The following is a 14,584-nucleotide window of genomic DNA, read 5'->3' as shown; positions in this document are numbered from 1 at the left end:
ACAACCTCCAGTAATTGTTTCAAGCTCTGAAATCGGAACAATTAGTAGGGAAATACATTGAAGTCAATTTAAAACAGTTTCAGCCTGGGCTCTGATGTCAAATGACTTTTAAACATCCTATAAGGACATCATTGGAGCCTTCTGCTTCCATTTCCCCTTGGTAAAACAGAGGCATAATTATTTACCTGCTTCCTCAGAATGTGTTAAGAATCAGGGGTGTGACATGCTTTGAAGGTACTGAATTGTTTGGGTTTTTTTCTCTGCTGATGGGAAATTATTTCTGTCAATGGCAGCCTATTAGGGATGCAGAAGAAATCCAAATGGTATTTTAGGGGCAAATATGCAGCTACACCTTTGCTGAAACAAGCAAACAGAGTATGCTTGCTGCCACCAGTACCAAAAAGGGAAGAGACTGTAAAACTCACACAGACTTGGGAAAAAGCTTTAGGGTTTCCTTGCAGGAGGAAGGTTAGGTGGCAACAGATGAACTTCTCATCTGCTCACTGCTTTGACCCTGCCAAGGACTGCCACTGTGCCCACAGACACACCTGTGTATTTTCTGTTTCTGCTTAGCTGAATAGGGATCTGCTGTCCCGCCCTGTGCCCTGCTCTGGCCTCTCTATGCCAAGACTCGTTCCCATGTGAGACCTTCTGGGGAGAAACTGTTTCTCCCTGCCACCTTCCTGCAAGGTGCCTGGCAGATAGTGCCTTTCTGAAATGTTCCCTACAAAACAAAGGAGAGCTCCTTGGTCTCCTTTCAAATGACATTTTCTACCACTCCAGAGATGACAGCCTTAACTGTTCCCTCCACTGTTTTGCCCACTATGATATTATTACCATTTCTAGATGGGCAATCTCAAGAGTAAGGGTAGGAAAGCAGACTCCTACAGACCATATAGCCAGTAAATGCTTCCCAGTCAAGTGCCTGACCTGCAATACAACACAGCCACCCTGCCTGGAGGCTCCTTTGTTGTGACTATTCCCATTGCAGGGAATTAAAATCAAGGCCAATAAAATCAAGTTTGCAGCAGACTCGTATTTAATTTTTTTCACTGGTGGCTAATCTGCCACCTTCAGCAGAAAATAGTTGCTCTCTTTCATGTACAGTATTGTAGGGTTTTTTCTGTGTATTACTCACAACACAGATAATAATATAATCTTTTGGCATTGAGGACTGAACATTTGTTCAACAACACAGGTACATGAATTATTCTTTCCCTGCTCCTTGTCCTCAGCTTGGAGGTGTCTGTCACACAGGCCAGCTCAACATGCTTGGCTCTATATAGATAACACCATTGCAAGGATAATTAGGATCCAGACATTTCTTTAGCAGACTGCAAAGGATACAGTAAAAAATGGCATATTGCCTCCCAAAGTTTTCTAGGAAGAATTAAACCTAAACCAAACAAACCTAAACCCCACAACACTTTCTCCCTCTAAACCTACCACTCATTAAAGATCAGCTTCCTCATGCTCACATGGCAAGAATGCTTCCACTTGCCAATAGTAAGCATTTATATGACTCTGCCTGACATTACAAATGAGGGTGACTTCAATGTTCCTACAAGGGTAACACCTCAGCAACAGAGGGCAAGTTACACATTTCAATGCTTGCAATCCCATCTCCAGACTCTGCTCTCTAGACTGGAGGATCCTATAAACCTGACAGCTCATCTCTAAAGCTGAAGTATATTTTCCCAAATGAGATAGTTTGCCCAGAGGATAATACTTGGAAAAAACCTTCCAGCACAAGCACACAAAGGACTACATAGCCAGGTAGAGTAGTTTGGGCTGCAAGTCTCCCATTCCCTGTTTGCCTTTCCAGTACTTACCAAGGCTTCTGGTCTGAGTTGAGAATCTCCACACAGGACACCAGCCCAAAGGAAGGTTTTGCTCTGACTGCAGAAGCCTGGGCTGAAAACACTCCTGCCATCCCAAAAGCCCTCCATACTTGTAACAGAGTTAGATTGAACTTCTCATCCCCACAAAAACAAGAAACACCTGGGGAGCTAATCAAAAGGTCAATTAGAGAACAGGCATCTCCCTGCTTTGGGAACAGCAGGTGTCCTGAAACATTCCTGTGTTGCATTTTTCAAGTGGAAAGAAGATGCTTTCCACAGCACTGATGATTTTTTTCCCCCCTAAGTGTTCTGAAAAAGATTTGAAGTAGCTCAAAAACAGGCAAGGAAACCTTTTGCCATGTGTGTTGGGACTTGGTTACGGACTAACAGCAGGACACCTCTGGGTACAAAACAGCCCAAGCCAGGTTGTCAATAATCAGCATCAAAATGTAAACTTCTACAGAACAGTTGGAGCTCTGGATGAGTTGCTATTTTTGCAATCCAAAATATGTTGTATCAGAAAGTTTCTGACCAGCTGTGGCTCATCTCTGCACTTTTGGTTCAGTCTCCTCATTAGGCAAGTGAAACCCATTTCAATCTCAACACAATTAGCACAGTCAACTTCATTTTCTCTCTCACTCCATTTACACTTGCCATTGCAGAGGAACCTGTGTGAGATTAAACCTGCAGGAAAGTGGCTGAGAAGAAAACAGCAAAGACTAAGGAAGCATTTTCTTTTTCTTCAGTTCTTTCACTGTTGATCTCTTTCTGAAATTTCCAGCCCTGTGTTTTTATAATGTTCTAGTACATGAAAGAGTTTGTAACATAAAATGTGACACTTGATGGAGCATGATGTGATATTGAAGCCAAGTGGCCAGATGCTCTTTTCTGAGCTATTTCCAATGCTCCCACTTTAGAGAGTGGTTTTAACAGTATTCACAAGCTCTAGTTCTGTAGTTTGCTGGCAATTTCATGCTAGAACACCATTGCACTCTGTTCTCATGAAAACATTGCTTTCCATTCAGGGTTACAGTTATCTTCAATTTAATTAAAAAAAAAAAAGAAAAAAAAACACCAAGAAAAGTTAAAAGAAATCTGAGATGGGTAGGGTGTTGGAGTCTCTCCCCAGCAATAAGATCATGCATCCCATTTAGAGCACATATAAATAATGTGGATGAAGGAAAACCCCATGTAGCCTAGCTTAGGTGGAATGGGCCATCTTTTAACTTGCTTTACACTGGTGACATTCCCTTTCATGTGTGGGAAGACACTTTGCAGAGAAAAATCCTCCCAGTTGGAAATGTGGTCCGTGTCAGACGTCTGCAACCTGGCCCAGGCGTTGGTTGTCAAGCTGGAATTCAGCCTGTCCTTGTCATCTGCTTTTTTATGGTTTTCTTATTTGCTGACAGGCACTGCATCTCTTTGGCTCACTGCACAGAAGCAGGAGGAGCAGCTAGTGGGAAGATACAAGCACAGAGCCAGGAGCAGAGCAACCAGTGCTGCTAACAGCTTGCTCTAAGCTGTTAGTGCAGTGATCACCTGTGTGGCCCCTTGGGGCTGGCAGCTGCATGCTGTGCCAAGGGGGACAGCAGGACTTCGTGGTGGCTGTGGACACTGTGGGCTTCAGCAGCCCGGGATTTAATGCCTGCAAGAGCATCCTCACTTGCAGCTAAGTCTGTCTCCTTTTCCAGACAGAATGCATTATTACTACATACAAATGTCAAGCCTGATCTCATCCAGTTTGAATCAATGAAACTTTGCTGGAATTAAAAGGTGCTGAACACTTAGATGGGCAGAGGACCTGGTTCATCCTGCATGCACATCACCACAGAGCAGACTGCTCCAGTCCCTGTTTTGAAGAGGGAAAGGATCTGCAGATTAATGTAATCCAGGCACCAGGAATTCAATCCTTTCATGACTTCTTAATGCTTGACTTTACAAGCTTAACATTCTTTTACCTTAGGAAAAGGCTATAAAAATGCTAAATTAAACTGGAGATGGAATAGAGGACACCTTTACTTACACAGCTTATCTGGAGGATGAGACCCAGGAAAATTATCACAGAGATCTTTGCAACCTATGCAATGGGACAAATTCTACTAACAGCAGATTGGGTTTTGCTCAGGCAGTGCAGACTGGTCAGAAACATTTTAATAGCATTTAACTTCATGCTGAAAATGCTGATTTATCACACTCCACTGTGAACAGGCATGTCTAAGGACAGAGTGCACTACATTTTCAGATGTCAGCAATAGTGAATTTTTCTGAACATGATTTCAGTGATTAAATGTCTTCAAACTGAAAGGCTTTCTTGTACAATTTTTTTGTTTGTTTGAAGTGAAATTAATTTATACTAAAAATTACAGCTTGGGAAAGGTCAAAATAAAAATCAAGCTTTTTTGGTTTTTTTTTTTGATTTACTGAAATAAGACCTTTTGATTAGCCTGTATTTTTTGTACAATTCCCACTTCTATATTACCACAGCATGTGGGGAAAAAAGAACTGAGATTTTGAGAAACTCTCCAGAATGAGATTCCTACTGAGCTTTTAGCTCTAAGACTAGAGGCCTGGCCTCATGAATCACACAGGGTAAAATGCATTGTCCAGACTTCAGAATTAAAGTTTGCTATACATAAACCTTGTGACATTTTTATTGCAGCATACCAGCCTACAATCTGCATTTAAAACACTGGCTGCTCAAAGGAGTCTAAATCTCCTTAGCTAAAGGTAATAAAAGCAGGTCAAGAACTCACTACTCAAGACTCTGCCATTAGCTTTCTGTTCAGACAAAATGTAGTTAAGCTGGTCTTTAAAAAATGTAAAAGCAGGTCATGTAGCATAAGTTTGGGGGAAAAGTGATGATTTCCATTAGGTACAAGTTTTATTTCTTTATAAAGACATTTCAGTGAATCTGCATCATGTTTTTTTTTGGCAGCACACAGAGTGTTTCTGCAAAGCTCAGAGATGGGGCTGCATTTGTATATAGATAACCAATGCTTGATTTCAGCAGGGCAGCTTGGCCACCATTAGCAATGTAATCACAACATCAGAGAGCACAAATGAGCTGAGTTTTTATCCTGGTTTCCATCCTGATGTGTTTCCAGGCCCATGCCATTGCCAGTTGCCAAGATTAGTCAAAGTTACCTGGGATCCACCTGCACAAGCTGAGGTCACAACTGATCTTAAGCATCTGGCTAAGGTGTGTTGGAGAACTAAGCCATCCCTTGAATTCACCATAGAGTTAATTGGTCATGCTGGTACCTGGGGACATCTCTAATTGATTTCTCAAGCCAGGCCCTCTTGAACAGTAGGTTTCTTAAAGATGTATCAGATTGGGTAGGTCATTAGTTTGGGGGTGGTGGTGAACGGGTGTTTGGTTGGTCTTTTTTTTTCAAATCTCAAAGAATTGCAGCAGCTGATGGAGAGTCCCTCCTTTGGAGTATGTCAGAGTGGTATTGAGAATAAAGTAGCATGGCCTGATGGTGCTGGCCTTAAAAGAGGCAGTTTTATCTTCAGCTGTCAATACAGCAACATATTTTTTATTTCATTTGTTTGGATTCTTAACAGTGGAAGCAGGATTTAATTTGTACTAGAGCATACTTTAAAATGAATGTCTGAGCTCTTCCCAGCCACCATTACAGCTGATGGGTGCAAAATAAAAAGGACAGCAATTCATTTACCTTATCACTGGAGCACCAGGACATCCTTAGTGCAATGATTGATGACTTGCTATAAAAAGATGCATCATAAACTGCCTGTATTAGGCCAAATCATAAAACAGGCTTTTAATGTTTATATGATCCCTTTCTAAACAATTAACTGTGTCTGTAGCTCCCACTAGGAAGGGAACTTACAAGGGATTTGCAAACCATGCAGTTTCTTACAAGGTCATAATTTGGGACCTTCACTTAAAGAGGTCCTTGTCTTCCTCACCATTCAAGAACTGCTTGACTTTCTTTTACTGTTGGGACATCTCTCTCTATGACAGGTCAGAGAGACCATTTGATGTCCATGAGTAGCAAAGATGAACATGATCTACCCCAGGCTGAGGGTGTCTTCAGGTACACACACAACCACAACATTGCTGCAGGAGAAAGGGCCATTATTTTTCTTTCTCTCTGCCTCCAGGTCTGGAAAAGGACGGCTGAACTACAGCTGAAATAAAAATAGGGCTTTTTACTAAACAAAAATGTGCTCTTGTGGCCAAGAGAGCCAGCGGGATCCTGGGATGCATCAAGAAAGGTGTGTCCAGCAGGGCTAGGGAAGTTCTTCTACCTCTCTACTCTGCCCTGCTGAGACCACACCTTCAATAGTGGGTCCAGTTTGGGGCTCCCCAGTTCAAGAGAGACAGAGATCTGCTGGAGAGAATCCAACAGAGAGCCAGGAGGATGATGAAGGGACTTGAGCATCTCCCCTATGAAGAGAGACTGAGAGCCCTGGGGCTGTTTAGTCTTGAGAAGAGAAGACTGAGAGGGGATCTGATCAATGTCTATAAATATGTGAGGGGTGGATGTCAAGTGGAGGGGGCCAGGCTCTTTTGGGTGGTTCACAGTGATCAGACAATGAACAATGGGTTCAAACTTGAACATAGAAGACTTCACCTCAACATGAGGAGAAACTTCTTTACAGTGAGGATGACAGAGCACTGGAACTGGCTCCCCAGGGGGGTTGTGGAGTATCTTTCTCTGGAGACTTTCAAACACCACCTGGATGCATTCCTGTGCAGACTACCCTAAGTGATCCTGCTCTGACAAGGGGGTTGGATCCGATGGTCTCTTGAGATCCCTTCCAACCTCTGATACACTGTGATGCTGTTCTCTGCATCCATGTGCATTCAAGGAGGGAGAGCAGCAGTGTGGTACTTGCCTGAGTGCAGCTACCAAGCCAAGCTGTGTGCTTGTGAAAGGCACCTCACCCACTCAGGAGTCAGCCACAACTCGACTTTGTAAACTTCTGGCCAGACCCAGAAGTTTAGTTACTCACAGATGATTCCCCTCAGTAGCTGGCTGGTGACCACTCAGCCAATAGCACCATTTGTCCATAACAGAATTCAGTCCTCTCTTTATCCATCTTGTGGTCAAACTGTCATCTTTGAAAAATGCAGTACAAGATGACATTATATAAGTGTCCATCTATTTTCCTACTATTACAAGCCTGCAATCATGCCCATCTCACTTTTATTTCCCAGAACAGCTGGTGCTTTCTTCTCAATGAAACCAGAATCTCCCCAGCTTGGCAAACACACATTGGCTTCACTGCAAACCTACCCCATTAGGAGAATGTTGCAGCTCTAACCAAGATGAAGTGTACACAGACAATATGAGTTAAAGAAACAACTGCAGAGCTCTAAATATTTTTGACAGATGTCGTAGCCCTGATCAGTTTATGCACTGCATACTCACTACAGAAAATTACTTAGGTTAATAATTTAAATATTTCCAGCTATGGTATTTAGAAAAGGGAAAAGCTAATAGTGGAATACCCAAGATTATGATTTTTTAATAAAGGATAGATTTAATGGGGATTAGCTGGGTTATCAAACAGATTCTTCCCAAATCAGCTCATTAGTTTCACTGACTATCCTCATTTCCCTTTATTAAAACAATTTAAATGAGAGTTCATTAGAGGCAGTGTAATCTAATTCAGACACTCCAAGCCTAATCCCTTTTCTTTTAACAGTAACATAATAATAGTTGGCTAAAAAGTTTAAAGGATTATGGTTACAGCTATTTTAAATAAGGACAGTTTTCAGCCAGAAGCCTGCCACCACTTCCCCACCTTTTTATTATTTATTGTTACATTTTTCCTTGCTCTTTACTCATTCCTTCATGTATCGCTTCCTTTTTCTGTCTTTCATTGACCCACAGAAGCCAGGTCACACGTGGGCAACAGCATCCCTTTGTGCAGGTGTAGGGGACATGCTAGCTAGCCCTGCATGGGTACCAGTGCACCAGAACTTGGGAAAGGAATGATAGTTTGCAACTTACTTTCTGTAACTGAAGTTTAAGGAAAAAAAAAAAACAAACCAAAACAAAACCATAAACCACCTTTGCAAATTCACAGAGATTTTATAAATATCCTGGAGGGAAAGGAGAAAGTTCCTCTACATTTTCCTGCCTCTAGTTTCTGAGACAGCTCCGAAAGACACACAGGAGGGGATCACATGTTGGACTTGCAAATTTGGAGGCAGATATTATATGTTCCTTACCATGCTAGATCCAGGCTGGAAACACAGACTGACAGATCCATACTATGGACAAAGAGCTTGTTTCAGAATGAACTTGCTCAGACTGCTGTACTTCCACACAGCCTTTTTCAACATTAGTTATTTATAGAGCACAAAAAAAAAAAAAACCACCAAAACCCAAACAAGAAAAAGAAATCCCCAACCCAACCCAAAGAACGAGAGCTGGATTTTAGATCTTAGCTTTCTGCAGATTTTAACAAGTTCCCCACCCCAGGAAAACCTGTCCTCACTTGCTTCCAATCTTTGTCTGTTCCAGCAAGTAGCATTTCATAATCCTGTTAAAACCTTTGCCTCTGTTTACCAGGAACCTTCATGGTTCTCAGCAAGTTCTCGCCTGAGGAAGAACGACAGCTTTCAAATTTCTTAGGAGGCTTATTCCTCAGCTACACCAGAGCTTTGCCAGAGTGTTCAATCTATTCTGGGAGCAGCCATGTGGAAAAAGTTTCAAACAGCTCAAAGCCCTGCACAATGATAAAAGAAAGCTCACCACAATCCTGGTAATAGCCTGACCCTCTTAAGGAAAATTGGATGATTTGTGGTAGCAGTTTTCCTGTCCCCTATGTGAATTCTGAACCTTAAAGTATAAGCAGCGTATTCACACAGTCCCATTACAAACCCTATTCCCTCTTGTGATGCTGGGAAAATAAATACACACCCATATGTGAAAATAAACTCTTGCTGCAATGACTTTCTTCCTCAGCCCACTGGTGTGAAGGAGTTTGTAGCCATTTCAGAAAAGGAGTCAGATAAAGAATGGACTCATTTGATGTTCAGTGTTTCCCCATGAGCAGAATGTATGCTTTAATGAGCACATTACGTGCACCAGGGACGTGTTACTGTGAAGCAGGGAGAAAGAGTGAGGGGAAAGTAATTAAACAGTCAACTTAATAATGAGGAAACTGTGTTCATGCAACATGAAGTGGCCCAATTTTCACCTGCTAAGCAAAGACATGTTCCTTGGACTTCAGGAGGACTTGTTGTCGAGCACCACCTTGAAAACAAGGGTTAAAGGATCACGAATATCAAGCCTCCTACAGGTCCAGAAGAGCAGGGTGGACTGACCCTGTCCTGAAATCATCACTTTGCACTGTCCTATCCAACAGGATGGAATACCTGTACCCTGTAGTTCTTTTTCTATAAGGGAGACCCTTTAAATATCACAGCATTCACCATGTGTGGTATGTAGAACATTGCAACCAACTTCTACCGACCTGGCCATAGTTTTTTGTTGCTATTGCCTCTGCTAGACCAGAAACACACAAGCACCATCTAGGTGCACTCGAAGAGGTAAGTGTAGCTGTTTGCACAAGCAGAGCCACTGGGAAAGGCAAAATCTATCTCACTGGATTCAGACACTGACAGAATGAACCAATAAACCATATTTCTGATTGTTATCAGTTCTCTCAAGGCTGGTAAGGCCAGGAACATTCATTTCCTGGGACTGTCAGCTCCAGATAGTGTTGCACTATCAATTACTTCAGAGTAATTGCCTATCAGTCAGGCAGCAGGTCATTTAGGCCCCAGGCTCCCAGCCTTTCTTTGCAAATGGACATGGCACAAAGTCTTTCCTTTTGTTACTCACCCTCATGCCTAATTCAATGTTTTCTCCTCCATAGACCTCCATACCAGGGTCAAGCAAGCCAATCTCACCAAAATACTCTCTGTCCACTACGAATGAGCATCCAATCATAGCTGGTGTCCTGCATGGAGAGATTAAAGAGAAAAAAAACAAAACAAAACAAAAAAGTCATTCACTGGCTACTACAGAAATCACTTCATCAATTTACACACTTGTTCTTAGTCTTCAACTTGACACTTGAAATTTATGTATTAGCATGCAATCACATTGCACTTCATCCCCCTCTGGACAGAGGGCCAGAGCCACCCAAATAACTTAGCACACTGCCAGACGCACTTGGACCAGCTGTCTGTGAGACAGACAGAAGATGTGAAGCCAAGGACTCCATGCAGGCTCTTCTTCCTTTGTTTCATAGACACAAACTCTGCACTGGATCTCAAGTTTGTTCTGATCTCAAGTTCACCACCATACAGACTAGCACAAGAACTAGACAACATTTCAGCTGAAGATTAATACAGAAAAATACCCTATAAGCTTTGTCAGAATCAAGGGCTCCCCTTACCCATGTGTTAAAAATAAGTGCATGTCAAGTGCCATGGATCAATAATGGTGAGAAGTTTGGTAAGTGACTTCCTGAAGTCAGTTCTGGCAGATAAATTTCAGCCTTTGTGCAGGGGTTCCATGATTACCACTTCTATGTTTGCTGAGGTCAGACTTAAAAAAGAAAAATTTTTCAGGTGAAGAGACTCTGCCCTCAGATCTACCACTGACCAACTTGATGATTTCAGAGAAATCATTTCCCTTCTCTGTGCATCAGTTTCTTTCCATGTAAAGCTATGCTTCTGCTCTCCTTTACAAAGCAATCTGAAAGCTGTCACTGGGCAGCATGACATGACCACAAATTTTGAGATGATTCACCGTATGGACATGCTGATTATTGCAATGCAATACAAACTAGTGACATTTGCTGCTTTCGTTTGTCCCCACTTTCCCTGCATCTGTGCACTGGGCACATCCCCTGCCTTGTTAAAATTCAAGGTAGGAGCTAGGTTTTGCTACTGTAGCCAACAACTTTCAAATGTAAACTTGACTAACCCTAAGGTGGAAAACAAACTCTGACTTGCAGTTCAGCTGAGGGTTGCAAGTGCCAGCTGCAAGATTGGGGTAGTCATCCTGTAGTCTGATCTCCAGGATGTGGCTGGCAGGAGAATGGAGCCAGTCTCTTGGTAGTGATACCCAGAGGCAGGATGAGGGGCAATGGGCACAAATTCAATCACAGGAAATTCCATCTCAGCATGAGAAAAAACTTTTTTTAAGGTGGGGGAGACAGAGCACTGGAACAGGCTGCCCAGGGGGGTTGCAGATTCTCCTTCCCCAGAGATCTTCAAAGCCCACCTGGACACATTCCTCTGTGACCTGCCCTAAGTGGCCCTGCTTTGCAGGGGTTGTTGGGTTTGATGATCTCTGAAGGTCCCTTCCAACCCCTAGCATTCCATGATTCTATGTGCCCAGGCCCCAGGGACAGAATGCCCAACTTATTGCAATCCTTACAGACCAGACTGCTGAATCAGGCAAACAGGAAAACAATTTGAGAAACTCAACACTTTTGGAGCTGACCTAGAAGAATGAGTTGTGGTCCCTTTTCCACGGAAAGGGAAGCAATTTTGGACCATCTGGCAGATACAATATATTTCCTAACAGGGCTATTGTAGAAATGCATCAGGAAAATTCTGGTTCATGCCAATTTTCTGGTTTCTGGTAGAACAGAGAATGCTTTATCTATGGCCTGCATTTATATGTATATATAGAGATACACCATGGAAATGCCCTATAGAAACCAACATGATGGGAAATAGCTAAAACCCATTTTAAGAAGTTTACTTTGTAATGCACTGATTTTCTACTGTCACTAGGAAAAGTCTTGTCCCAGATACCTGCCTGCTTCTTGTAGAGAAAGCTATTCACAAGGTATTTGCCTGTGACAGCTGAGATGCATACACCTGAGACAGTTTCACACACAAGTGGAAAACTGCCCTGAATGCATTTTTTTAGCCCATGTATTGGTAGAACCCACTGGTAGCAGCAGGTGTCATCACATCTGCTCATTTTTCCCACCAGCAGTTTTCCATTTCTACAGGAGAAGGTTCAAAAGGCTTCAAAAACAAGTGGTAAAGATGTGGGGACATAAAACAACTCTCTGCTCCTAGGTCTGATGCATATCCTGACATTACAGAGCACAGCACAGCAATGCCATGAACTGCTTGGTACCCCTGCAAAGGTTCATTTGCTGAAGTGCTGCTGTTTCTATCTGTAATGGACTCTGCTGTAGCACTCACATTACTGGTACTGCTCCAGCATCTCTCCCTTGCACTTTTTCTCAGTTTGAAAGCCACTGCAAGCTTCTCAGATCATTATTGCAGTGCACACTATCCCTCTCATGTTTTCTCTGCATGATTGAAAAAGGCATCTGTTGATAGAAACACATTTGATCATCACTGTTTCTGACACAGAAGCTGAAATAGCTTGATTAACTCTCATGTTCCAGCCTTACAGAGTGAGATGCATGCCCTGGATCATGAGCTGGGAGGACAAGGTTCAATGGTGGTTCCAAAGGCTTTCTCAGGTGACTCTGGTGCAGACAGATCCCTGCACTCATTCAGTCAGACAGGCCAGAGGAAACCGAGGCTAGATGTCTCAAACTCTACAAAGAAACTGCAGCATCCTCAATACTTGGATCCCTCTTCTACCCCACAGTGCCCTTGTTGACTGTGAAAGATATTTGGTGGTGAAGTCTTTCTCTTGAGTCAGCCTCCAGTTAGAAGTGTTCTATGAAAATCACTCATGGTCCTGGGTACTCCTGGCTGGACACATCCACCTTGTGCTGAGGCTTCTACTTATACACCAGGACCTTGGCAAGGTGGATGACATCCATAAATTCAAGTGATTTGGTAAAATGCATCTTTCCTGCTTATAGGTCCTACAGCCATGCTTGGAGACAGACTTCCCTAAAAAGGTTGAGAGGTCTCCTGTAGACCTGCTACTTATATTCCAACTGTCCCATCCTGGATCACTGAAAATCAGATATTAATCTACCAATGAATAAGTTTGGTCTAGAAACTGAAATAAAAAGAGTATGACCAAGGAAAGAGAATTCAATAGCTCTGAAATGAAAGAAGCCATTGAGAGAATATTTAGGTATTTCTTAAGTGTTAACTGTGATAAAAAGGGGTAGGAGATGTGGGGGTAGAAAAACACTCCAATTTCTTCATTTCCCTTTTTATCTATTTAAAGCTAAATGCAGGCTTCACTGGATGAAGGCTATAGCATGACTGCAAAAGCAAGCTGCTGCTTTGGGTTTAGACTCATTCTCTTTCCAGCCCTACAAAAAAATCCTCTGTAGGCAGCTCCTTACAGCAGTAGGATGCTCCCATGAGGACATTTCCCTTTCCTTCCTAATGAGCAATGGTACCAGTAGGCTTTGCAGACTGCTCTCAGGTGCTGGAATCTCTCTCTCTGGGGGATGGATTTTTGCAGCTGTCAGCTCTGTCTATTAAAACACTGACTTGTTAATTGAATGGGGTGGGAAATACATTTTAGATGCAACTACATAATCATCACTCACAAATGAATGCTGCTGAGGACTGCCTTTTCCAACTCCCTCTCTCTCTCCTAGTTTTTATTTCTTCTCATTAGATATATTCAAATGCAGACTTCACAAGCCCTCATGGCTTGTTCAGAAAAATTCCCTCTTTTCAGGAATGAGCAACAACAGGAGTGCACTGGCAGAAGGAAGCCAGCCAAAAATCACCTCTGTCAGTGCCTTTCTCTACCTGAATCTGGCTGCCTGCAGATTCACTGCTCTTCTGCACAGCACCTGGGCTGCAACCCCAGAAGCTGACCTGTGAAGCCTGTGGCTCTGCTCTGGCTGCATGCAGACGTGATGGAAGAACTTGCCTGTGGTGCACAGCGTTGAAGATTCTGCACACTGCATGTTCAACACTTCCATCAGGTTTTGGGCATTCAGTCCTCATCAAGCCCAAGCCCTTAACTTCTCTGTGCTTTGACTGACCCAACTGTAAACTAAGTGTAATACAATTGCACAGCCCAGTGAGCTGGTAACAGTGCTGTGAGTTGAGGGACCCTGACTCTATTCCCAGCTCTGTCATTCATCTGGTCTTCAGTGAGTCACCTCCCTCTGCCTCTGTTTCACCATCTGTGAAGCACACATAATAATATGGGGTAAAAGTCTGAGGACTGCTTCAGCAGCATGGAAGCCTCAGATTCACTTCTTTATGCTTTATGCTTTAAGCATATAGGTGGATGACTTTGTTCTGGACTACAGTGTTACACTGATATATTGCAAACACTTAAAAAAACCCCAAACTGGTCACCAAAAAGCATGAGGTCCCCTCCTGGCTGTCATCACTGGGTTCTTCCAGTACCTGAAAAACTCCACTATAGCTGCTACTTTAGAGCAGTGAAGCAAAGACTTCCCTTTAAAGTCAGAAACAGGTAGATGAGCAAAAGCAAGGGGCAGCAAATGAGGAAATGCATGCTCTTAGCATTCCACAGCTTCAGAATACAACATAACCTAAACCACACCTTCATATAAAAGGAGCTTTTTCTCTCAGTCATGCATTCTCTAGTACAACATTGGCATTTGAAGAAGGAAGGTGTCACAAGACAGCAGTCAAAGGTGTATTATTTTTTGCCAACGCCTCAAAGGTGTTGGCAAACTTAATTATTTGTGGAATAGTCTTTAACACAGCTGAGGATGTTCTAAGCATTCATTATCATCAACAGCAGCACTCAAATGGTAATGTGGGAAACACAGCAAAATTTTTTTTTTTTTTTTTTTTTTTTTTTTTTTTTTTGCAACTACAATCTTAAAGTGCAGCATAGAATAGCATTGATTCT

At 42.6% G+C, this 14,584-nt stretch overlaps 1 protein-coding gene across 1 annotated transcript in view; it reads right to left on the bottom strand.

Moving 5' to 3' along the window:
• The window catches only part of GALNT9 (polypeptide N-acetylgalactosaminyltransferase 9), a 156,486-nt gene that overhangs the window by 69,751 nt on the left and 72,151 nt on the right, over positions 1-14,584 (bottom strand). The window contains exon 6 of the mRNA XM_054392728.1: positions 9,671-9,788. Coding sequence (XP_054248703.1) covers positions 9,671-9,788 — 118 coding nt within the window. The remainder of the gene's footprint in view (positions 1-9,670; positions 9,789-14,584) is intronic.

Source organism: Indicator indicator, chromosome 26, assembly GCF_027791375.1.
Source record: "Indicator indicator isolate 239-I01 chromosome 26, UM_Iind_1.1, whole genome shotgun sequence".
In the NCBI taxonomy this organism is placed as follows: Eukaryota; Metazoa; Chordata; class Aves; order Piciformes; family Indicatoridae; genus Indicator; species Indicator indicator.
Note: the sequence above shows the minus strand (reverse complement) of the source record. Positions and strands in the feature narration are given on the sequence as shown.